This window comes from Kogia breviceps, chromosome 2 (assembly GCF_026419965.1).
Source record: "Kogia breviceps isolate mKogBre1 chromosome 2, mKogBre1 haplotype 1, whole genome shotgun sequence".
NCBI lineage: Eukaryota > Metazoa > Chordata > Mammalia > Artiodactyla > Physeteridae > Kogia > Kogia breviceps.
Window position 1 is genome coordinate 129753708 of NC_081311.1, and position 23951 is coordinate 129777658.

The 23951-nt window shown below is 34.0% G+C and overlaps 1 protein-coding gene across 44 annotated transcripts in view; it reads right to left on the reverse strand.

Moving 5' to 3' along the window:
- Window positions 1–23951, reverse strand: part of BAZ2B (bromodomain adjacent to zinc finger domain 2B) — a 390894-nt gene that overhangs the window by 52318 nt on the left and 314625 nt on the right. For 37 of the 44 annotated variants that reach the window (XR_010839121.1, XR_010839120.1, XM_067026151.1 and 34 more), the window contains 8 exons: window positions 21177–21269; window positions 21000–21061; window positions 16875–16940; window positions 15121–15186; window positions 13678–13737; window positions 13426–13458; window positions 12132–12197; window positions 1174–1314 (listed from right to left, as the gene is read on the reverse strand). Coding sequence is in view for 42 of the 44 variants with exons in the window: in XM_067026151.1 (XP_066882252.1) it covers window positions 1174–1314; window positions 12132–12197; window positions 13426–13458; window positions 13678–13737; window positions 15121–15186; window positions 16875–16940; window positions 21000–21061; window positions 21177–21269 (587 nt within the window). In the remaining 2 variants the exon portion in view is untranslated. The remainder of the gene's footprint in view (window positions 1–1173; window positions 1315–12131; window positions 12198–13425; window positions 13459–13677; window positions 13738–15120; window positions 15187–16874; window positions 16941–20999; window positions 21062–21176; window positions 21270–23951) is intronic. The other 7 variants (XM_059055343.2, XM_067026140.1, XM_059055345.2 and 4 more) reach the window with 3 other exon arrangements.

Sequence of the window (23951 nt, forward strand, 5' to 3'; positions counted from 1 at the left end):
TGACTAACCACTATACCCATTCTGTGCTTAGGAAATTTTGAACATCCATTGACTAAAACTAGAATGTATATTTTCATTTTCATTTAGAAGCATTTATGCTAGGTAAATAAATAGAATATTAGTATCATTAAATTTTCCACTTGGGTACTAAAAGTTTGCTTTAAGCACTTTGGAAAAGAGCTTGCATAATCAAGAGACAAGCACTATCTGTATATCATATGGCATGAAAGTAAATATAGATGCTATTGACCAAGTATAATATTCTATTACCGAGACAGTATTATAGATATGATATGCATTATTGTATAATTTTCTAGGAATACTATCTTCTTAACTATAGCCAAACATAATTGATTTCTATTCATAAGTATGTGAAATCATGCCAGTTATCACAGTGATTTTGCTCTTTCCAAGTTGCTACTTTTCTGTATTTTAGCAACATTATAAATCTGTGAAGCATGGTGGAAGAGAAAACACACATGAGGTACTTTGCTTGGACACATTTCTTGGCTTTCAGGATCATAAACAGTATGGGCTCTGGAGTTTAAAAAACTGGGGACTGCATCCAAGTTGCCACTTATGAGCTGTATAATCTTGAGCAAGTTCCTTAACCTCTCTGTGTCTCAAGTTTTCTCATCTGTAAATGGGCATAAATACCAGTCCTATAGGATTGTGGTGAGGATTAAATGAGAAAATTCATTTAAAGCACTTAGCATAGGGCCTGGCATGTACTAAACATACTCAATAGTTAGCTACCATCACTAAAGCACTGAAGGAGGTTATAGATTATAAATCCTAATTTATTTAAATATCCATGGAGGCATGGGGGAGGAGTTAGATCTTTCTGTAACTAAATGCCTGGGAAGGACCAAATGAAACACAGAAATCCTATCTATTTCTATAATTCATTTTTATAGATTTCTGCAGTATTTCTACTTAAATTAAAAAGGTTTGCAGTGCTCCATTTGTATATTAAGAACTGCCATTATCAGCACAGGGCTCTAGAGAGGTTTACTCGTGGCCATCCTGGAGAGACAGATTGACCTAGACTTGGAAATCCACTGCTCCAGCTAAAAACGCAAGGCTTTCATAATGGCAGCTCTGGCAAAGGAATCAGGTGAGAACACAGAAAAAATTAAATTTATTAATGAAATGGTTTACATGATAAATTACCTTTTGGTCTGCTAAGCACATGTCTTCATTAGGCTTCTTTAGTTCCTTTGCCATTTCTAATTCTAATCTTCGTTGCTCTAGTTTACGTTCTTTATTTAATCTTTTCTCATCGCGTTTTTCCTGCTTTAACCGTTCTTTTTCCTTAAAAAGAAAACCATGTCCACATATTCTCTTTAATCATTATACGTGTTTAAAAAACCTCCAGTTAAAATTTAAAAAGTAATCAAAGTGTTATTTCCATGAACAAAATTCTCTTAGGATGTTTAGGAATAGACTTGGAATTACATAGAAACAATGACGTATTTTGCTTTTCAGCATTTTCACCTTTTGAGTTTCAAAATAATCTTATGACTGTATGTATATATACATACATATACAAAATATCAATATTAGTTTCAACCCAGATTATTTCATTATTCAAAATTTATTCAATCCTCTCCCAGGTTATAATATGAGAATAAAATACTTATTAATAAAAGCAGGTATATAAAATGCACGTGGGCAAGTAAATATTCATTAAAAAAAGCTAACTAGTATTAAAAATTTTTGTGTAGCTCAAGGAGGCAAGAAAATATTTATAGCATGAAAATGGAAGCAATATGTTTGAATCTGGAAAAGCGGTTCTTTCAAAGTGAATTAGCTAGTCTTAAGACGTGCACCTATGATGAAATAAAAATATTATTTACCACTCTAAACAACATTTAAAATAATGTAAAATGAGTTTTGAAGGCAATTCCAAAAGCTTTAAAATTATTTTAGATAATGGCAACAATATGGAAATAATCATCCTGTTTCCCTGTTATAGAGTATGGCATTCTTTTGGAAGAAGTGACTTTCTATAATAATATTGGTGTCATTACTTTATCGTCATACATCAAATACAATTCTCTTTTTATTTTTTTATTTTTTAATTTTTTTACAATTCTCTTTTTAAACTGAAGTATAACTGACTTACAATATTATATTGGTTTTAGGTGTACAACACAGTGATTCAATATTTTTATACATTCTGAAAAGATCACCATAATCAAGTCTAGTTACCATGTCACCATACAAAGTTATTACAATATTAATAACTATATTCCTTATGCTGTACATTACATCCCCATGACTTATTTATTTTATAACTGTACATCTTAATTCCTTCACCATTTCATCCATTCCCCACAATCCCCCTCCCCTCTGGCAACCGTTAGTTTTTTCTCTGTATCTACAAGTTTGTTTCTGTTTTATGTTTGTTTTGCTTTCTAGGTTCTACATATAAGTGAAATCATATGGTGTTTGTCTTTGTCTGACTTATTTTACTTAAGACAATACCCTCCAGGTCCACCCATGCTGTCGCAAATGGTAAGATTTCATGCTTTTTTATGGCTGAGTAATATTCCATTGTATATATACATATATATATCATCTTCTTTATCTATTAATCTATTGATAAATACATAGGTTGCTTCCATGTCTTGGCAACTGTAAATAGTGCTGCAGTGAACATGGGGGTACATGTATCTTTTCGAGTTCGTGTTTCCATTTTCGTTGGATAAATACCTAGGAGTGGGATTGCTGAATCATATGGTAGTTCTATTTTTAAGTTTTTGAGAAAGTTCCATATTGTTATCTATAGTGGCTGCACGAGTTTACATTCCCACCAACAGTGGACAAACATCCCCTTTTCTCCACATCCTTGCCAACACTTGTTACTTCTTGTCTTTTTGCTAATAGGCATTTTGACAGGTGTGAGGTTATATCTCATTGTCGTCTGCCCACAATCCAATCAAATACAACTCTTATTTATTAGAGGAGAAATAATGGTAGAATCAACAGGCAATTCTAAACTATTACCACATACGTCTTTCAATTTTCTTTATTTTTGCCAAAATAAAGTCCAACTCCTTACTTTTGAATTCAGGACTCTCTTCATGTAAATTTAGTAAAACTATTTGCTATTCCTGATAAGCATCTATTGTTTCCTTACCTCCTTATATTGGTGTACTCTAGTAAGGAAGGTCATTATTCCCATCTTGCATACAAATCCTAATTAAAAACCTCCACCTCCTTCCTATTACTAATTTCTCTTAATTGTCTTACCTAATTATAGCTCTTACCTTTAATTTTAACCTAGCACTATTGCTTCCTCTAGTATATTAGCACTTTTGCCCTTATCTTAACCATCTCCATTTCAAGACAGCACGCTGACTGCTGTGGCAGGGCATGCCAAGGGGGAGACAGAGAGGAGTGGAGAAGTAATACATTCCCAGCCAAGAGCTGAGGAAGCACGATGTGTGTGAGAAATTGCTAGTAGCTTCATGACTGGAGTGTAGGTTGCGTGTTGAGTCGTTGTTGAATACTGTGATACAGAGCCAGAGGTCAGGTCATCATGAGGACTTTTTTATACGATATGCTCAAATAACTGATCATTTTTACACTGCCTCTAAACTTCTGGGTTACTGATTCACGTAGACATTTGCGAGGAAAATGATAAAAAAGCTATATTATTGACACCAAAAAAGTTCTAAAATTAATCTTATCAATTATAAACTAAAAGCAGGTTCTGAGGCTCTAATGACATAAAATATACACAATTAACATGTAACATTCCCACAATGCAGTATAGATTTTAAAATCAAATTATCATTGGTAGAACAATTTTGTTTTCCAGAACTGGATTTTCAATCTTTAAACACATAAGATGTTGCTCTAAGTACTTTTCCAAAGAAGAGAAGCCAAACTTCTTGGTCACTTACCAGAATAATGAATTAAAATCACTAACAGAAAAAACATATTAAATATCTCATAAATTTCAAAGTAGCTGGTGTAAATTTTTCTACTATATAGGACTAACCCAGAATTCTTAATGATGTTTTAATAGTAATCATAAATAATTGAGACTTCTCTGCTATTCACTAAGAACAGTTGAAAATGGTTATTATTTCTTTACTTTTAAAAAAGAGAGAAAGGACCTGTGTGACACTAATGCTCTTTTCACTGTGCCAACTTCACATTAGTGGCAATCTGAGGGTATGTACCACCCTTCAGTGATAGGTAGACAATGAGTTAGAGTGCATTTAATGCCATGAGGTAAAGCTGTCTTATGTTCTTGGATATCATTTTTACCTAGTGATAGCAGTATTTTTCAAATTAAAAAAGCATGGCCATAATATGGAATAGAATGTAAAAGTGACATCTATATCTTAGGATAAAATGGAGGTTTGCAAGAAATCTTAGAAATTCATTGGACCTTTATTACTTAAAGACAAGCATCTACTCTCTCAATGGGATACTTTAAGGGAAACATGGAGTCTCTAAATTTAATGCATTTATTCACTAATTTATTTAGTGACTTCTATTGAATTGTATAGAACTAATACAAATCCTGTGGTTTTGGTACAAAATGACTCTCAAAGAACCAGAGCTTCTAGGATCCCCTCAACGATCAACTAATATTTAAAATGGCATATAAAGACAGTCACAATCTAGCCCCACACAAGTTCTGGTCTGGTATCTTATGATTCTCCGTGAATCTCCCAAACTCTAGGCACATTTTGTGATACAACCGTGTTGAGCAAACAGTGTAACCAGTTTGAGGCACTGCTTGGATGATAATGATAATGATCACGAGGAGGAGTGGGGGGGGGGGGAGGAAGGGAAGGAGGGGGAGGGGGGAGGAGAAGGAAGGGGAGGAGGAGGAAGGGGAGGAGAGGGAGGGGAGGAGGGGGAAGAAGAGGAGGAGAAGCAGCAAAGCCAAGAGAGGTATATGCACAAGGTTAAAATTGACTAACCCCCTATTTGCACCTTCCTCCCCCGACCCCAGAGGTCCTGTTTAGTGGCAACATTGTATTTATGTACCTGTCATCCCCTCTGACTGGAATGCATAGCCCTTCCTCCTTTACACAAAAATAAAGCCTGTGTTTTAATTTTTCCCACAGCTAGTTCAGGAGTTTTAATATTTCCCTTTTTTGAGCTTCCATGTAACTTATTACAGCATTTACTGCACTGAGTGACAATTATTTGTTTAAAGTTGATCTCTCGCACTGTAGTGTGAACTTCTAGAGATCAGAGGAACCAACTTATTCACCTCTTTATGGACCTATTCAATTCCCAGCAGAATAATTTGCCAGAAACCCTCAGGAGAGTTTTTAACATTATCTTTGTCTCTGACAACTCAAGCCTGTATCGGTGCAATTTTCCTCTCCCACTGGTCTAAATATTGTTCTTATTTCCAACTATAATACTTATCATATGTCTCTAATGGACATATACAGTGTGCCACAGCATATAAAAATTATTTAAGCATTGATTAATTTGCTGAATGATTAAATCTACAAATGCCACATTGTTTAAATTTCAGGGCAATAACTTATAGTGTCTACAAATGACTATGAAATGTAGCTCTTAACTATATTTTAGATTGACTATAAACAATTACAAGCAAATTAGAATGCCTCCTTCCAATTTTGGGGGGCCTTCATTCCCAACTTTCCACATCCTTACCCAGTTTTCTAGATGTAGAAATTTATGAAATAAATGTGGATTCTTGGTATATATGTCATTTACAATAAAATATCTTTTTATCATTTTAATTATAGTAATAAAATTTTCCATATCAAAATATTACTAATATCCTAATTAAGAAGTCATTTAAATTTCATCAAAGTCGCAACACCTTTCAATAGCAAAAGTGTTAAATTTAGATTACACTACATAGCCTAAGATACATAGGGTGAAAATTTAAAATGCATAAAAGGATTATTTTAGGGACTCTAAAAGCATAACTGAAAGTATTTCCAGAACTCTATAGCAAAATAACAAAGGTATTAAATGAATTTATTCTATTTTAGAATCATAGAAGTTTAAAAATTAAGCAATGAGTGTGGTAGGAGGATCTGTTATTATAAAGTTTTACAACTTATCAAATTGCCAAACAGGCCTTTTTTTTTTTTTTTTTTTTTTTTTTTTTTTTGCGGTACAGCGGGCCCTCTCACTGCTGTGGCCTCTCCCGTTGCGGAGCACAGGCTCCGGACGCACAGCTCCGCGGCATGTGGGATCCTCCCGGACCGGGGCACGAACCCGTGTCCCCTGCATTGGCAGGCGGACTCTCAACCACTGCGCCACCAGGGAAGCCCTAAACAGGCCATTTTTAAGAGGCCATGTTGCAAAGATGCCTGTTTCCTGTATTTTATGATTCTACTGGGTCTCTTAGGTGTTTGCTCTGGGCATAATTAGGAGATTACATTTCTTTTCACAGCAACTGTACGTAAATTTCAAAGACATAAATATTCTTTAAGAGACAGATTTACCTCAGGGTGCAAGAAGAATAAAGTGTAAATAAGATTAATAACACAAACCATTTATAGAAGACAGATATAAAGAATAAAAGTGATACTATTTTATGTCACGTATTGAGCATGAGTAGAAAAATCAGGGTAAATTTTTTTTTTTTTTTTGGTTTTTGCTGTACGCGGGCCTCTCACTGTTGTGGCCTCTCCCGTTGCGGAGCACAGGCTCCGGATAGGGTAATTTTTTTTAAAGGGCCTATTTTTACATTTAAAATGTAATAATAAATTAAGTTTAAACAAATGAAAAAATTATGAATCCATGATAAAAGAAATCCTTATATTTTAAATTTTAAATAAAATATATTATTTATATTATACTTTATTGTATTTTACAGGTATCAATATAAAATACTATTTAAAGAGTAAAAATTTCCAGTTATCACATTTTCATAAAATCCACCAAAGTATTACACAAAAGTCTATACTTACTTTAGATTAACTATCACCAAATATTCTTAGAGTAGCTACTACTATACAAATGTCCCCTAAATTAAAATCAAAGTTGCTAATAATTCTTGAGTCAGATAAGTAGAGATTTTAATATATCTAAATTACATTGATAATAATTTGTTCCAAAATTGTGCATGTATCTTTTAAATGTGTATGACATTTAACATTCTACTGAATAGTTAATATAAAATCATTTTACGTCTTTAAAGACAATTTAATTTTAAAATTGAAATTACATTATATAAAGTACAATACACAAGTATGTCATATAAGTATATTTATTATATCTTCAACTGAAAAATGGGTTTGTTTAAACAAAACTGTCTACATGAGCAATTCTACTTTTTATTTTTCACTAAAGTAATGATTAGTATAAATATAGGATTATAAAATATTCTCATGACTTGAATCACTGAATGGGTTATACATTTTTTTATGCTTGCAAATAATTAGATGATTTCTGAAACCTGAACTACTCTCTTCTATTTTATGGTTTTGTCTCCTAAAGTGCTGACATAGTCATTCTGTAATAGACGCATGTTTAACAACCTTTTGTTGTTTATTGATCCTCGGGGAGATAGATATACAAAAGACTCTGTTACGGGTACTATGGTTGATTATTCAGATAATATGAGTAAAGTGTTTATAAATTTGTGACTGACATAGTTTGAAGTTTTTATAAATGAAACAGGAGATTTTGAGCTACTTTGTCACACTGCTTAAACCAACCTAAGTTTCCAGTGATTAGTAATAATGAGAGCACAAATATATTGGAAGACTTGAATTATACTAGGATATAAGCCTTTTTTATTCATGAGGCTAAAGATTATCCTTTCTTACGTTATGTAATAAAAATATTTATGAACTGATGATACACTAAAATTAATATAATAATAAGTAAGGTAATTTATATGTCTGAATATTCTTATTAATTATAGATTTATATAAAGGAAAAACTATAGAAATTAGATTTCTAAGTTAGGGAACCAATATAAATTTGGGATGTTTTTAGTGAAAAATAAGTTAACACTAAATCAAAAAGTAAGATCATTGTAGTGTACACAAAGAAACATAAAAATGGTGTTTGTGTTAGCTTTAAAAAAAAAAATTATTTATTTATTTATTTTTGTCTGTGTTGGGTCTTCGTTTCTGTGCGAGGGCTTTCTCTAGTTGTGGCAAGCGGGGGCCACTCTTCATCGCGATGCGCGGGCCTCTCACTATCGAGGCCTCTCTTGTTGCAGAGCACAGGCTCCAGATGCGCAGGCTCAGTAGTTGTGGCGCACAGACTTAGTTGCTCCGCTGCCATGTGGGATCTTCCCAGACCAGGGCTCGAACCCGGGTCCCCTACATTAGCAGGCAGATTCTCAACCACTGTGCCACCAGGGAAGCCCTGTGTTACCTTTTTACTTTGATGACTATGGGGAGTTTCTTGGAATAAATTCAGATGTTATAAGAGATTTTTAATTAACAAGGTGAAAGCAATTAATTTTTTAACCTCATAATTCTTTAAACATTACCCATAACATGAGCATATTTGTTTATCTTATTTTTTTCTTCACAACTTAATAATTAAATGTCTAAAGGTATTAAAGTTCAGAATCAAGGGTTACACATCAGCTATTTTAGAATTTTGAGTTGGCCCTGCCTAAGTATCATATGGCTTTAACTTTACAATAAAGTTTGTTCTTTTAACAGTTAATAACAGAAAAAATTGCAGTTGAGCTATTAGGAGGTAATAAGAGGCAGAATATGAAGCCAAGATGTGTCCATTACTGGCATTACTCTAGTTACATCTCATGCACATTAAGTAATAATGAAGAAATGAACAAGTAGATATAGGAAGCGTTTGTTAATATTCATGGAGGTGTAAGTTTATGTAAATAAAAGATATGGTGAAAGTTTGTCTTCTCAGTAAAAATATATGCCTAGTCACTGCTTAACTGTTTATACTGTAAAGATTTCTCTCTCTGATATGATAAAAAGCATCTTTAATTTTTTTGCTTTTCCTGCAGCATCTAATTTAATGCTGTGTACACAACAGTCTTTTAAAAAATGTAAAAACATACTTAGTTGATTACTAAGATCTATAGGTATCATTCAATAGAGGAACACAATTTAAGATCTGAATAACTGGGGACTTCCCTGGTGGTCCAATGTTTAAGAAGACTCCACGGCTCTCAATGCAGGGGTCATGGTTTGAACCCTGGTTGGAGGGGACTAGGATCCTGCATACTGCACGGTGTGGCCAAAAAAAATCTGAATAACTGGTACAATTCTCTAGTCCTGTTCACAGGTGTATGGTTATCAGAGGATAACAACATTTTAAGAATTCAGCTTTACCTATGGGATTCTCTCAAACATCCTGATAAAGGATTATTTGTAACATATGTTATTGTATTATTATTTTAAATAATAGTTCCTTAAGTGTTTAAAAAAAGAAAACCACCTAGAATAAAGTAAAATGATCTTATTATTATTATATAAAGAAAATTATATAGACAGAAAACATATAATGTACTCTGTTCTGGGAAGGCCTCTTTGATAAGTTAATATTTGACCTATGACTGAACAATAGATAAGAACCACTTGAATATTCAGTGGAAGAACAGCAGCAGTAAAGACCCTTTGTTTAGAAATAATAAAAAGACAAAAATGACGGGAACATAGTACATAAGGTACAAATTGTATGAGGTAAAGTTGGAGAGGTTGGCAGAGGTCAGAGCATGTGGGTCTGATATGTCATGGTGAGGAATTTGGACTTTATTACTATTGTAATGAGAAGCCACTGGATAGTGTTTATCCAGATATAATCTGGTTTCTTTTTTGAATAGATCACTCCGGCTACTGTGTGGAGAATGCATAGGGAGTGTGCTGAGGAAAGCAAGAATGAAAGCAGGGAAAACAGGTTCTTTAAGTTATTATGCTTTAAGCTGTTACTTTATGTATACATGCATGCACATGTGCGTACACACATATATTTTTGGTTTGATATTTTGGCAGAGTTTTCTTGCATTTCTTTTCTAATTACTCATGCTTGATATAGGCAGCCCTATCACGAACTTGTATTGCTCCAATATAGGTGGGTTAATTTTCCTTTAGTTTCTTCTCACTTTATCTGATAATTGTTTTTATATTTCAAAGTACTTCAAATTGAAGAGTATTTTGTATGCTATTCATGTTTCTTTTTTCTGAGGATGAAGGTAGCTGGAAGGGGGAGAGCTGTACTTGGTTTCTCATATTCCTTTCCAAGTTTTATTGGAAGCAGTGTACCTGATTTCACTCTATCTAGTCAAGGGTATATCCTTTTCCCATGAAAGATGCTCTTGGGTCTTGAGAGATTCTTAGAAGATTTCATTTGAATTACCTTCATTTATCCCATGGCTGCTACCTTCCACTCAATGCAGATCTCACTCACCTCTCTTCAGCAGCTTTTCCTACTCTCTTCCCAGGCCACAGAGCAAATATAAAAAAAACCAGTGGGAGAGATCATGACTTTTGGGTCTTTTGGGTGCCTCTTAACCTGAGCATTCACTCCCTTGGATGATCTTATCCTTACTATTCTCTTGGGTGTCCCCTTCTACCGAATCCTAGTACGTCTGGAGATAATGTTCTTGGTTATTTTCATTATTCTGCCTTTCTTTAGCTTTCCTCTCCAAGAGGAAAAATCAGAATAACAAGCCCTGGTTCATCTTAGTCCTTCTGGTAAGAGGAATACCTGGCAGGGAAGAACTTGCCTCTTGAGGGATATTCCACATCTTTTCCCTGAGTTATTCCCTCAGTTCCCATCTCTCCAGATAGGAGAAAATTAGGTCGAGCTTTTAGAATTTTAATTAATCCCCTTCCCTACTCTTCCCGCCATTGCGTTCAGAAGGGAACAGAGTTTGCAGCCATGCCCATTCCTGGAATCTGTTACCTCTCTCTCTTTCCCTGCCTGCCATTTTTCAGAGATTGTGGTTATAAATCCATGCGTAGATTCCCTTGTTGTGTTAGATGTAGAGGGTGTCAGTGGCCCTGGATAATTAACAAGTAAGGAAAGAAACACCTATATAGTAATAAATAACTTATTGTGATAAGTAAGTAGGCACTATGTGGTGCCAGGCACTGTTCCAAGAACTTTACACATACACTCATATAGACACACACCCATTTAATCATAACTACAAACCCTATGAAATAGGAATTAGTATCATCTCCATTTTACAGATGAAAAAACTGAATCACAGAGAGGTTAAATAACTTGCCCAAGGTCATCTAGCTGGAATGTACTGAAATTAGAATTCAAATCCTGATCATTTGGTTACAATTTCCAGGTTCCTAAACCATACACATACTGTGCCTTCATATCAGAAATCTGTAATGAGAGTTTAAGCCACAGTTGAGGGCAAAAAACTGAAATATAGGGCACTCAACTTCTAGACCAAATAGTCTCATTTTCATTAATTATTTATTAAATGCTTATCCCACATGATAATCGTATAATCCTACCAGAATCATTATCTCAATTTTAAAGAAGAAGTAACCTGAAGAGCTAAAGCAAGTTGGTTGAGAGCCAGCATGGGTATCTGAGTCTCTGAAACTCCAAAGCCCTGGTTATAATGGCCATACCTCTATTCAACTGTTTTAATTCAGTATGCATTCCTTTGTAACATTTTTTAACCTTTAAGTGATTTCTATTAACATCCATATAAGTTCATTTTGACTTATTGCAATAATTTTATTATTCTGAAGTATATGGTAAAAGTCTATTTCAAAGATAGTACTTAGGCCTAATTTTACACATAGAATGCTAAAGAGTAATTTTGAGGGCACAAGTCCACGGTTGAACTGACTGATGTTTGAATTAGGACACATAGGACTTGTCTAGGCATGCTGTAATTTTGTGAAACTCTGGTCACAGTAAGAAGAATTCATTTTATCCAACTGAATGCCATTCACTATATTTTAAAAAGGTAATTAAAATCTCAGCCAAGAAAATTAACTCATACATTGGAATCCATCCTATGGATTCTTTTATGTTCTAACACTTGGTTACTATCTCTAACCTTTGGTTTGCTTATGAGAGTTGGTAAATCATGACAATCCCTACTCCAAAAAATCTATACTTAGAAGAGCCAATGTTTTAAGAAAAAAATATTAATTTATGACAAGATAATATTTTTCCAGAAACACACTTACTTCTGCTTTTTTACGCGCTTCCATAGCTTTCATAAGCATCATATGTTGTCGCCTTCTCTCTCGTTCCTATTAGGCCAGATAAAATTAGGAATATAACTCAACCATAGTTAATAGTTTGATTTTCAAATGGAAAAACAAAACAAAACAGAACAAAAAAACTCGGTATAGCATGTTTAGCATTTATAGACAAGTCACAGTAAATACTAAATATAAGACAAGAATGGCCAGTCTGTGCATGTTTTAGTTCAGGTTTAGAAAGCAAATACAAGAACAATCAAAAGCAAAAAGGTAAAGCAATGAACATGGAGACAGTGTAAACAGAAGCATACAAGGTTTACTTATGGTCAGTTGTGATGCTCCTTCAAAAGCTGGCAGAACAAAAAGCATAATGGTTGGCTGGAACAGGTCAGTTACCTTACATCTGCTATTAGAAAAACCACAAATATGTACTACAGCCAATTAAACCAAAGGTTGTGCTGTTCTTAAATTTTTAGATCAGGCAGAAATTGATTTATATTCACTTTCACTTCATGGTTTTAGAATTAGTTATTTTTATTTCAAGTACACTATCATTTTGTAAATCCAATAAGCCACTGACAAATTAGAAAGTTTTTTTCAAGCTGTTATAGGCATGATTCATATAACAACATCAATGAAATGGGATATTCCTGTTTACTGATGTCTGCCACTTGATGCACTATTTAAAGCCACAAAAGCTGCACCATGGGCTCGTAAGTGAAATCTAAAAGGCACAGTATGAAAATAAGGTAAGCATTAGCTTACTTCAATAGTCTCATTTTACTTTAAAATAAAAAAGTCACATAGCTATAGTACTGAATCATTCTTTTTGATTAAATATACATGGTTCCCCCAAAGGGATATTTCTAAAAATTTCTAAAATTTGTCCATAAAACCAGAATATATTTCATATTCTCTCATCAACCTAACTCAAAATTCCCATTGTATTCAATGGCAGTTTTGCATCTAGAATGATGGGAGAATATGGGTCATAATTGTATCTATTGGATAGTGATCCAACTTTCACTGTGACATCAGTAACATAAACTTTTAGACAGCAGCCTTATATAAGGCCTGCCCAATTCAATTGAAAATCTTGGAAATGTACCATATTTCTTTATAGACAGACAAGCAGATGTATGCAATGCACTGTGCTGTAAAGCCATGCAGCAGTATGTAATATGACAGCAGCCAGTGCTACACTTTATGCATTGCTATGACAACCATATCACAACCAAATCACAATGCGGTGTTAGATGTACAGAAATAAACATACCCATACCATATCTAGTCTATGCCTCTCCAACTCCTGGTAGAAAGAGTTGGCACAACATTATGAAACAGAAATCACAGAGTCATGAAACCAATTTTTAACCCCCCGAAAGACACCAATCCCAAAACCAGGAATTTAAGCAGGAATTATACTGGAATTTTTAAAGAAAATATCTTGAAGATTTTTCCAAAAATAGATTTAAGAAAAATTATAAAATGTACATTTCGACAACTGTATAACTATGTGTCTACAGACCTGATGCTTTAGAAGAACAGCTTGTTGTCTTCTCATTTCTTTTTCCTTAAAAATAAGAAACTTTTAGGATGGATTTTTAGGGAAAATTTAGAACATGCAACAAGTATTAAAAGTTCCTTTTCTCAGATTCTATAGTCTTCCATTAGGTTGAACCATATGAAACTGCAAACATCCAATAATTTTTTACTTATAAAGTGGCAACTCCATATGGTTCTACCTAATATGTAAAAACCGTATGACAGGAGCGAGGATCCTTATTCAGTAGACATTTAGAGTTGAAATTCAGTGACCTAATAGCAAGCACACTTCAATGACCCATTCACTGAACTGACTAGCTAGATAGACAGAGCATATCAGATACAACTGGCACTAAAAAACAAAACAAAACAAAATGAAACATAATGAAGCAACCCTCAAATCTAGCTAATTAAAACTCTCTCCACTCTGAATATAAGTCCCTAAATACACTCTGGGATTAACAGCATCTATATCATTTCTATCACTGTGTAGGAATGAAAATGACAAGAGAAAAGGAATCAGCTTGAGATTTTTATGCCCACCTATGATTGAGGGCACCATCCCAAAGAGGTAGGGCTTAATACAAACAGTTCAATTTGAATCTTTTTATAAAGGTAAAACAGATTAATTAATATTAAGGGCAGCCATTTTGAAAAGGAGTAGAAATCTAAAGAACAAAGTAAGAGAGTCTATGTAGAAAAAGGTAACAAACAGTTCCCTGGTTTTATAAGATATAGCTGTAGTGGCTGTTTCTTGAACTGGTAGGACCACATGGCTGCCCAATTTCAGTAAATAACTATCAGAAAAAATGGAAGGTAGGGGTGTAATGTGTGTTGGGGTAGAGGCTGGAGGGGGAGTGAGGGTCCAACTCTCTTATGTTTCACGCCAGCAAATCAAAACCAAAACATCCCCAAACAACACATCAAGTTACAATATATAACAATGGCTAATTTTATTATTGGTAAATTATAGCTGATAAAGTTAGGTTTTTGTTTCTGTAGGCTTTTTACTTTTTAATAGTTAAAACAGTTATTAGACATTAACAAAGAGAACGTTATAATCTAAGGAGAGAATCAGATTTGGAACACAATTTGAAACTTAAACATAAATGAAACAAAATAGCTCTGGGGAGATCTTATCCATCAAAACTATATACAGGTATTATGCAATAGTTTGCATTTCTGATTTGGTCTGCTATTTAAAGAGCTCAAAGTATCACATAGAACCTGTATAATGAAATACTAAAAAATACATACAATATACATACAATAAAAACACACACTATACACATGTTTTATCTGTGCTAAACATTTTTTTAGATAGTCATTTTGAGGAGGTCTATTTTTTTTAATATAATTGATACTGGTATAATATCATACGGTTTTTATTTTTGAAAAATGAAAACTGATTCTCATCTAAACTAACCTTTATTCGTTTCTCGGCCTCCAATAATTTGGCATTTGCTGCTTCTTCCTTCTTTTTCTTTTTTGCCTGTGCATGCAAAACAGGTCTCAAAGTCATGCAACAGCACCACTGCAACTTGAAAGTAATCTATGACTTGAAAATGGAGCTACATGCCTCACAGGTACAAAACAACATGGAACATATATGTAAACAATTACAGATTTTCCCACAGTTAATATTGTATTTAACATACTAACTTCATTTGTAATGTATAGATTAGCATTAAGATATAAAAAATTCTTAAATTCATGAGTATGTCAGCTTTTCTTGACTTCTTCAAACTCTATTAAAAGTCTGAAATAATTGAGTGTTTATTATTTTACATTAAAACTTAATCACAGAAAAAATTATTTTATGTAATTTTTCCCTTTTTTCCTAATTTTTAAAAGTAAAACATGATCACCATAAAAAATTTAGAAGATGGGATAGATTTTAATGATAATAAAAGTTACTTAAATAATAAATCAGTAACACATTTAAAAATGAACATGTCCACTTTATTTGGATTTTTTTAATACTTGAAATTTGAGATAAAGTAATCTGTTACTCAGCTGATATAAATGAAACACATTAAATCTGATTTTCTCTAGTTGTATATTGTGATTAAATTCAAGGTTTTTTAAAAAGATAGAATAGAAACTTATAATCTTTCATGAAGTACATTTTGAATATCAAGGTCATGATACCAAATCTGAGCGTCATAATGTTAAAGTCATTAATTATCTAGTAGTTTGATAACTATCCAGTAGCTATTGTCAATTTACTTGAAGATAGGAGTACTTTTGATTTGGATTTTTAAAATTAATTTGAAATGGATAAGGAAACATGTATATTTCTAGAAGGAATAATCATGTAACATAGAACACTTCAGCTATTTGACACCCTCAGGGAATAAATCGTTTATACCAAGAGTTTCCTAAATAGCTGGGAGGTTATAGCAATTTTGAACATTAAAAGTTTATTTTCACTATTTTGGATGAAAAGAATTTTGAGATATATACTGCTTAGACACACTACACTAAATATAATTTGGCTTTTTCTTGATGACTTGGGGCAATTATTCTGAACATCAGTTATTATACTGTATGGTTCCACAGAGTAATGCCTTTCAGCTGTTAAGGTGTTGAAGATTGCTTGCTATTCAACTAAAAGATTACAGACTCTTGCTAGGCTTTTGAATTCCTATACATGCTGGTTGGAGTTTTTCTGTATTTTCCCTTGCTATCTTGTGGCTATTATTTTACTGATTCCAATATATGTCCTCTAGTCCTATTCCATCAGCTTGTGGGGAAGCAGGGTACATTAGAAGCCAGAAAAACAAGCTGATTAAACTGTTTCTATGTTTAAAATTTACTTTCACTCTTATAATGTTTTATTTCTAAATTAAAAGTAAATATCTGACTATAAGTCCTAATGAGTTTTCTGAAAGTAAAGAACACGAGTTTCAGCACATGAACCTTATGACACCTGGCTGTTCAGAAGTTTCCCCGTTTTCTTCTTCTCTTTTGTCTTATTTTCCTGGGCTGTTAGGATTAGATGAGTCTGCTAAATAAAGTTCAGATAAGGTCTTACTCTATGCATTATGCTTACAGAGAATTTCTGATGGACATATTAATTTGTATGAGTGACAGAATATGTAGGTAAGATTTTTATTTTTGGAGACTTTAAAATATATGACTATATTACTTTAATCATATCACATTTAAGAATTCTACCTCTAGAATTTGCTGGGCTCGAAGCTCTTTTTCCATTCTGATTTGTTGTATTCTCTTAATTTTTTCCTGTAGAAAAAATTATAATAATTTAAGATAATAAAATAAGCTAAATATCTAGGTGAAAAGTATTTAAGTCGAATCAAATAAGTTAAGATACAGAGTTACCAAAGGTTGCCCATGGTGGATGTAAAACTTAATTGTTTAGTTTAACATCATATGTTCATGTCAAATTAATATGACTTTATAAAATTTCTCAAAACAATTTGTAAAATACAAATGCTAAATATGTATACAGAAACTAGGTAAACTAAACTCATTTAGCCTGTGTATTTTTATAAGTATCTGCAGTTACAATTATACTTAGTTTTAAATAAATACAGGACAGAAAAGTAGAAAAATAGTGTATCAGGAGTGAGAAAACTTAAGGCTAGTCCTGAGTTATTGTCATTCCTTGGATGATCTTGAGCAAAGAATAACTACTCTTGTATAAAATAGGGAGAGGTGTTTGCCCTCTCTCACTATGTCATGAATAAATTAAAAATGCTTAAAAAAGTGTGTGGCAGGGGCTTCCCTGGTGGCGCAGTGGTTAAGAATCCGCCTGCCAATGCAGGGGACCCGGGTTCGAGCCCTGGTCTGGGAAGATCCCACATGCTGCGGAGCAACTAAGCCCGTGAGCCACAACTACTGAGCCTGCGCTCTAGAGTTCGCGAGCCACAACTACTGAAGCCCGCGTGCCTAGAGCCCGTGCTCCGCAACGAGAGAAGCCACTGCAATGAGAAGCCCGCGCACCGCAACGGATAGTAGCCCCCGCTCACCACACTAGAGAAAGCCCGCGCGCAGCAACGAGGACCCACCGCAGCCAAAATAAATAAATAAACAAACAAACAAATAATAAAAAAAGTGTGGTGCCACACAACTGTAATAGATTATCATTAACAATTTCCATACTATAATTTCTTACTTCACATGATGAATAACATAATATTACATTGCTTTTAACTACTATAAGGCAAATTCAGAAATAATCTGTAATATTATTTTAAAAAGGCTTAATTACACTTGAACATTCTAGAGAATGATTCCAATGACATAACTGGTGTTCACATTGTCTAAATTTAATGTACTAGTTATTGTTTTAGAATTCAGTGATTATCTAAAGTTTGATAAAACTTTACATTTTGATTTAAAAACATTATCTCATATGCTATCAGCAAAATGTTAACAATTTCATGTTCAGAAACCCCTTTGAAAGACCCAAACTGGTACTTAATAATAATACATAGTTTGCCCCCAAACACCCCAATATTCCTACTAGCAAATTGCATTTGTCATAGGATTTCCAGAGTGAACACATTTTACACTGCTGAATGTTATAATACCTGTTCCAATTTCCAGATGCTAGCTGTACCTTTGCAAGCTATACTTTAACGTTTTTAAACATTTCTTTTTATGCACACTGATGTTATTGATCTCAATATATACATACATATACATATATATATACACACACATATATATGGTAGTGGTGTCATTAGCATTAGCAGAGATAAACATTATTTATAAGTTATTATAATACAGATTCACTTTATAATATTGGGTATCCAACCCCTCAACTGGGCACTTTACATAAAATATCTTATTGATCATGAAAAGAGTTGAAATTATCTTCTTTTTACCTAATAGAAAGCTAAAGCTCCTAGAGAGTAAATATTTTGCCTTAAATCAAATAGTAAATACAGAGCCTTGGTCACATTCCAATGCCTTTGTTCCTTCTGCTTCATAATAATGCTTCTGTAAGATTCCAGAATATTGTCTTGAGGACTATCTGGTGATACTGGCCTACTAGGTGGAAAAAATAATCCAGAAGCACATGCTACTATTTTATTCTAGATCTAATGCTGACTTTAAAATAGGCATTATGTAACTGACTATGTGAGTAGACCTAACTTATACTTTGATTCACTTTGTTGGCAATAAGGAATAAGTCAGATTGTATTCTGAAACTAGCCTCAGATAAAGATCTTGATAAAACTCTATGATCAGCTCATTTGTATTAACGTTGCTGAAACGTTGAGACTCCAATGCTTTTTTTTTTAAAAACATCTTTATTGGAGTATAATTGCTTTACAATGGTGTGTTAGTTTCTGCTTTATAACAAAGTGTATCAGCTATACATATACATATATCCCCATATCTCCTCCCTCTTGCGTCTCCCTCCCATCCTCCCTATCCCACCCCTCTAGGTGGTCACAAATCACCGAGCTGATCTCCCTGTGCTATGCAGCTGCTTTTTTGATGAGCAGCAAAAACTATGTATATTTAGGTTGTAGCCACTTCAAGACTTTAGGATCACAAAGCTGAATTTAATGTGCTGATAAGATTTGATGGATCTCTAGCCATTAGGAAATAGGATAAGCTATTAAAAAAGTATAATATTTAGAAACAACAGTATTTCACTTTAAAATGAAACATCAACTTATTTTTACATATATGTGATATACAGTAAATATTTATATTTTAATAAAGGCATTCATTAGACTAGATATTTATAAGTCAACCTTACAGTGTCTTTAGCAGTGACAATTAACAAACTAATTGGAATTAACAAACTAAAGGAATTCAAGTTTACAGCTGACTACTTTAAATTACGGTAAAAGAGTTTACCATGCAGTTTGGTGTTTTATATCATCTTTTAAAAAGTGAGCATTTGCTTTGTGCCAGGCACTGTTGCATGTACGTTACATTTATCACCTCATTTAATCTTCAGATAATGCAGTTATTTTCTTTCACAGTAGAGGAAATAGAGAATTAGAGGTTAAGAGATTCATCTAAGGTTACAAAATTCTTAAGTAGCAGAGCCCATATTCAACTCTTACAGTCTGCCTGACAGTAAACTAAATTCTGAATCCCAATTCCATATCAACTCTTTCTAATCATACTGCTTTAGTCAATACTGGAAAGAACCTCGAGACAGCCACATCAAACCCAACCCAAGCCATTTATTTAGCAGCTATTTATATAATAACACAATTGACTTCATTTCATACTCAGAAATAACTACTTGCCATTTAAAATTTTTTAAAGAATATTAGTTATCCCCATTTCCTTTCTGCTTTAATGATTACAGTGAATATATGGAGATGGGAGAGTAGTTTACACGTTCCCATCTTCAATAAACTTGAATATCTTGTCATGTAATACTTTACCTGTAAGAATTTTAAAATTACTTTATTTACCTATACTTAATTTTGGAAACTACACACAGGAGAGGTATTGTAGATATACAACAGAATGCTGCTGAAATGATGCTTTTTTCATTTTTTGCACTGTAGCTGGCTCTCCTTATCTGCAGGTTCTGCATCCATGGACTCTACCGACCATGGATCAAAGATAAATTAGAAAAAAAATCTTTCAGGAAGTTCTTAAAAGCAAAACTTGAATTTGCCCCATGCTGGCAACTATTTACATAGCCTTCGCATTGTATTAGGTATTACAAATAATCAAGAGATGATTTAAAGTATACAGGAGGATGTGCATAGGTTATATGCAAATACTACACCATTTTACATAAGGGACTTGCGTCTGTGGATTTTGGTATCCACGAGGGTCCTGGAACCGATCCCTTGTGGATACTGAGAGACGACTGCAGTAATTTTTTAGTAACTCTGAAAGCAATCACAAGCAATGGAGGCAAACCTTATTCTATATAACTTGAATTTAATTTTTTACTAGTATTTTATATGTTTTAGGACAACAGCTTTTCTTATTAAAATTTGAATATTTAAGGAATATCCTTCATTTACTCATACATTAATTTTAAAAGTCTGAAAGTTTTTCATGATGTCAACTTATATTCAAAGTCTATCAGGATATTAAAAGTACTTATACAATTTACTGTTTGGTAATCAATTCTTAGAAAAACTTGGAAGTAGAAGACTTTGTTTTAAAATGAGGTGAATTTTAACTAATGAAAGAGGACAACTTTCTAAATAAGATACATAACATTAACGTGAAATACAGTTATTTCAGAAATCAAAATGAAAGTAATGTACGTATAGAAAGATACAGAGAGATCCCCACAACAATGCCTGTGTTTTAAAAATCAGTTCCAATGAATACACTTACCTGTTGTTTCATAATCTTTATCTGTTCTTTTTGCTTTCGCTTCTCCTCAGCAGCCATTATTGCTATGATGAAAAATCAAGGCACAGATATCATCAGAAAAGGAACAAAGAAGAGATGCCTCTTATGAATTACCCAATACTCACTCTTCAAGTTTATGCTACCATTTAAATCACCTACCTCGTTGTTTTTTAGCTTCTTTGGCAACCCGAGCCTGTTCCTGCTTTTGCAGTTTTCTCAAAAGCTTTATTTGTGCTGCTTGCCTGGCTATTTCTGAAAAATACAAAATTTCAAGGAATGTTATTAACAACTTTATATAACTGCTAACCTAAAAACAATACCTGTGAAACTGTTATCATCATGAAGGACATAATTTTTAAGAAAACTGCCAAACATTAGATACCAAGTAGGAGAACCTCAGAAAATGTCACGTTCATTTCCCCTAGAAATTGCCAAACTATTTGATCGAATATGATCCCATATACATAAGAAAAATGATGCCTCTCTTAATCCTCATCACAAAGGCTAATATAAGTACATTTTTTTTCACATTTCATGTAATCCTCACTTAGTATGAAAGTACCTGCTACTATGTAAAAAAAAGTGATTCAGCTTCAGTCTTAAAAATAACAAAATATATTAAAAAAAAGAGAGAGGGGGCTTCCCTGGTGGCGCAGTGGTTAGGGGTCCGCCTGCTGATGCAGGGGACGCAGGTTTGTGCCCTGGTCCAGGAGGATCCCCCATGCCGCGGAGCGGCTGGGCCTGTGGGCCATGGCTGCTAGGCCTGAGCATCCGGGCCTGTGCTCCGCAACGGGAGGGGCCGCGGCAGTGAGAGGCCTGTGTACCGCAAAAAAAAAAAAAAAAGAAAGAAAGAGAACCCAAAATAGAACAAAGCCCCCAAACTTAGCATTTCAATCTGCCATATAAATGGTAAAATTTTTGAATCCATTGATATTTTCATTTATGAAGGAAAGCAACTAAATCTCCTAAATAAAGAGTACAGAATGTCAATGAGTTTTAAGGACAACCTAGTTCTCATACTTTTTAAGGACAAATGTATGAAACTGGGATAGACTGACATAATTAATGGTCCCAAGTCTTCATTCCTTGACTATCCATGCCATTTGTAATGTGACTTTGCGGTCCCCTCTCATCAAGACATGCGTGGAATATATTTTCTTGTTCCTTGATTTTGAGTTCAGCCATGTGATCTTCTTTGGCCAATGGGATGTAAACAGTGTGATGCAAGTAGAAGTCTGAAAGTATACCTATACTCTTTCTACTCTTTTTATCCTTGTGCCTTGCCCTTTACTATGAGGACATGTTCGGGCTAGGCTCCCGGAGGTTGGGACATATGGAGCCAGTTGACTCCACTAATGTGAAAAAGCCCAGCCAAGATCAGCAGAGATGCCTAACAGCCTAACTTGCCACCAGCTCATTCCATCCGCACAAATAGTTAATGCTTAGAGTTGTACACCACTGAGGTTTTGTGGTTGGCCTTATTGTGGCAATAGGTAGCTGATACAGAAAAGCATGTAACGTCACACCTTCTTCTGCTGGCAAACTTGATCAAAATACTTCTAACTATAAAAGTGGTGTATCATAATATCATTCATAAAATCATTTTAGAAAATACCACTTTAAATTAGACATTGTTTTCAACTTTGTAGCAGGTGAAGAATTTCAAGAAACTTATATTCACTGATAATATGATTAGGTAATCACTTGATTACCTAATCAAGTGATTGATTAGGTAGTCATGTGATTCAGGTAATCACATGATTACCTGAATCACTTGAGCTCTACTCATAACTTCCACCATTTATTGAACTGTTGTATTAAATTTACATGATTTTGTTTAATTTTCATAACAACCTTATGAGATAGGCAACATTATGCCCAGCTTACAAATGAAATAAACTAAGGCTTACAGAAGTTAAAGAGCAGAGCCAAGATACACACCCAGGACTTTCTGACTTCACAGTCTATATGTTACTACTTCTAAAACCCTTAGAGAAATTTAAATGCCTTGAGATTTTAGAAAGAAACTTAACCCTATGTCCTTGTAACAGCTGAGGTGCAGTTGGTTACTACGGTTGATTTCCTATCATGAAGACTTAAAAAAAGGGGAGGGGATATAAGATGGTTTGAATTTATCTAGGAAACTTGAAGTGTTAATAAAAGATGAAATAGAAGCTGATACTAAAGTATACCTCCAATCTTCCAATAATTTTCAGTATTAAGAAGTTTTAAGCATCATCAAAAATTTCTGAGCCGCATAAAAGGGATTCTCCTGTTCACGAAATACTCTGGGAAATAAAAATGTATCAACTGGCCTGCAGAGTTAGCAAGCTCTGATAATAATACACCTGCAGGACACTGTTCTCATCTATGATAGATCCAGGTAAACATTATTTTTTAACATATAAGAATTGAAGGCTTTCACTGAACTCTGAGATTAAAGACCTAAATCTGCATTAAAATGTAAAGGGTTGCTAAGTGGTTAAAAAAAAATTTCCTAGGGCTTCCCTGGTGGCGCAGTGGTTGGGAGTCCGCCTGCCGATGCAGGGGACACGGGTTCGTGCCCCGGTCCGGGAAGATCCCACATGCCGCGGAGCGGCTGGGCCCGTGAGCCATGGCCGCTGAGCCTGTGCGTCCGGAGCCTGTGCTCCACAACGGGAGAGGCCGCAGCAGTGAGAGGCCCATGTACCACACACAAAAAAACATTCCTAGAAAAGGTGGCATAAGTATGATGTTTTGTTCCAAGATAAACTGATGCTTTCTAATAGAAGTTTGGCTTATAATAAAGAAATTTTTATCACATATATTGGCGTATTTTTGTATATGAATGTATCAGTCAATTTCAAACACAAGTTTACAGTAATTTTCATGTTTAAACTCCTGGAAAAGAAAAACATTAAAAAGCTCAACTCATATCTTTTTACTTTAGCAAGG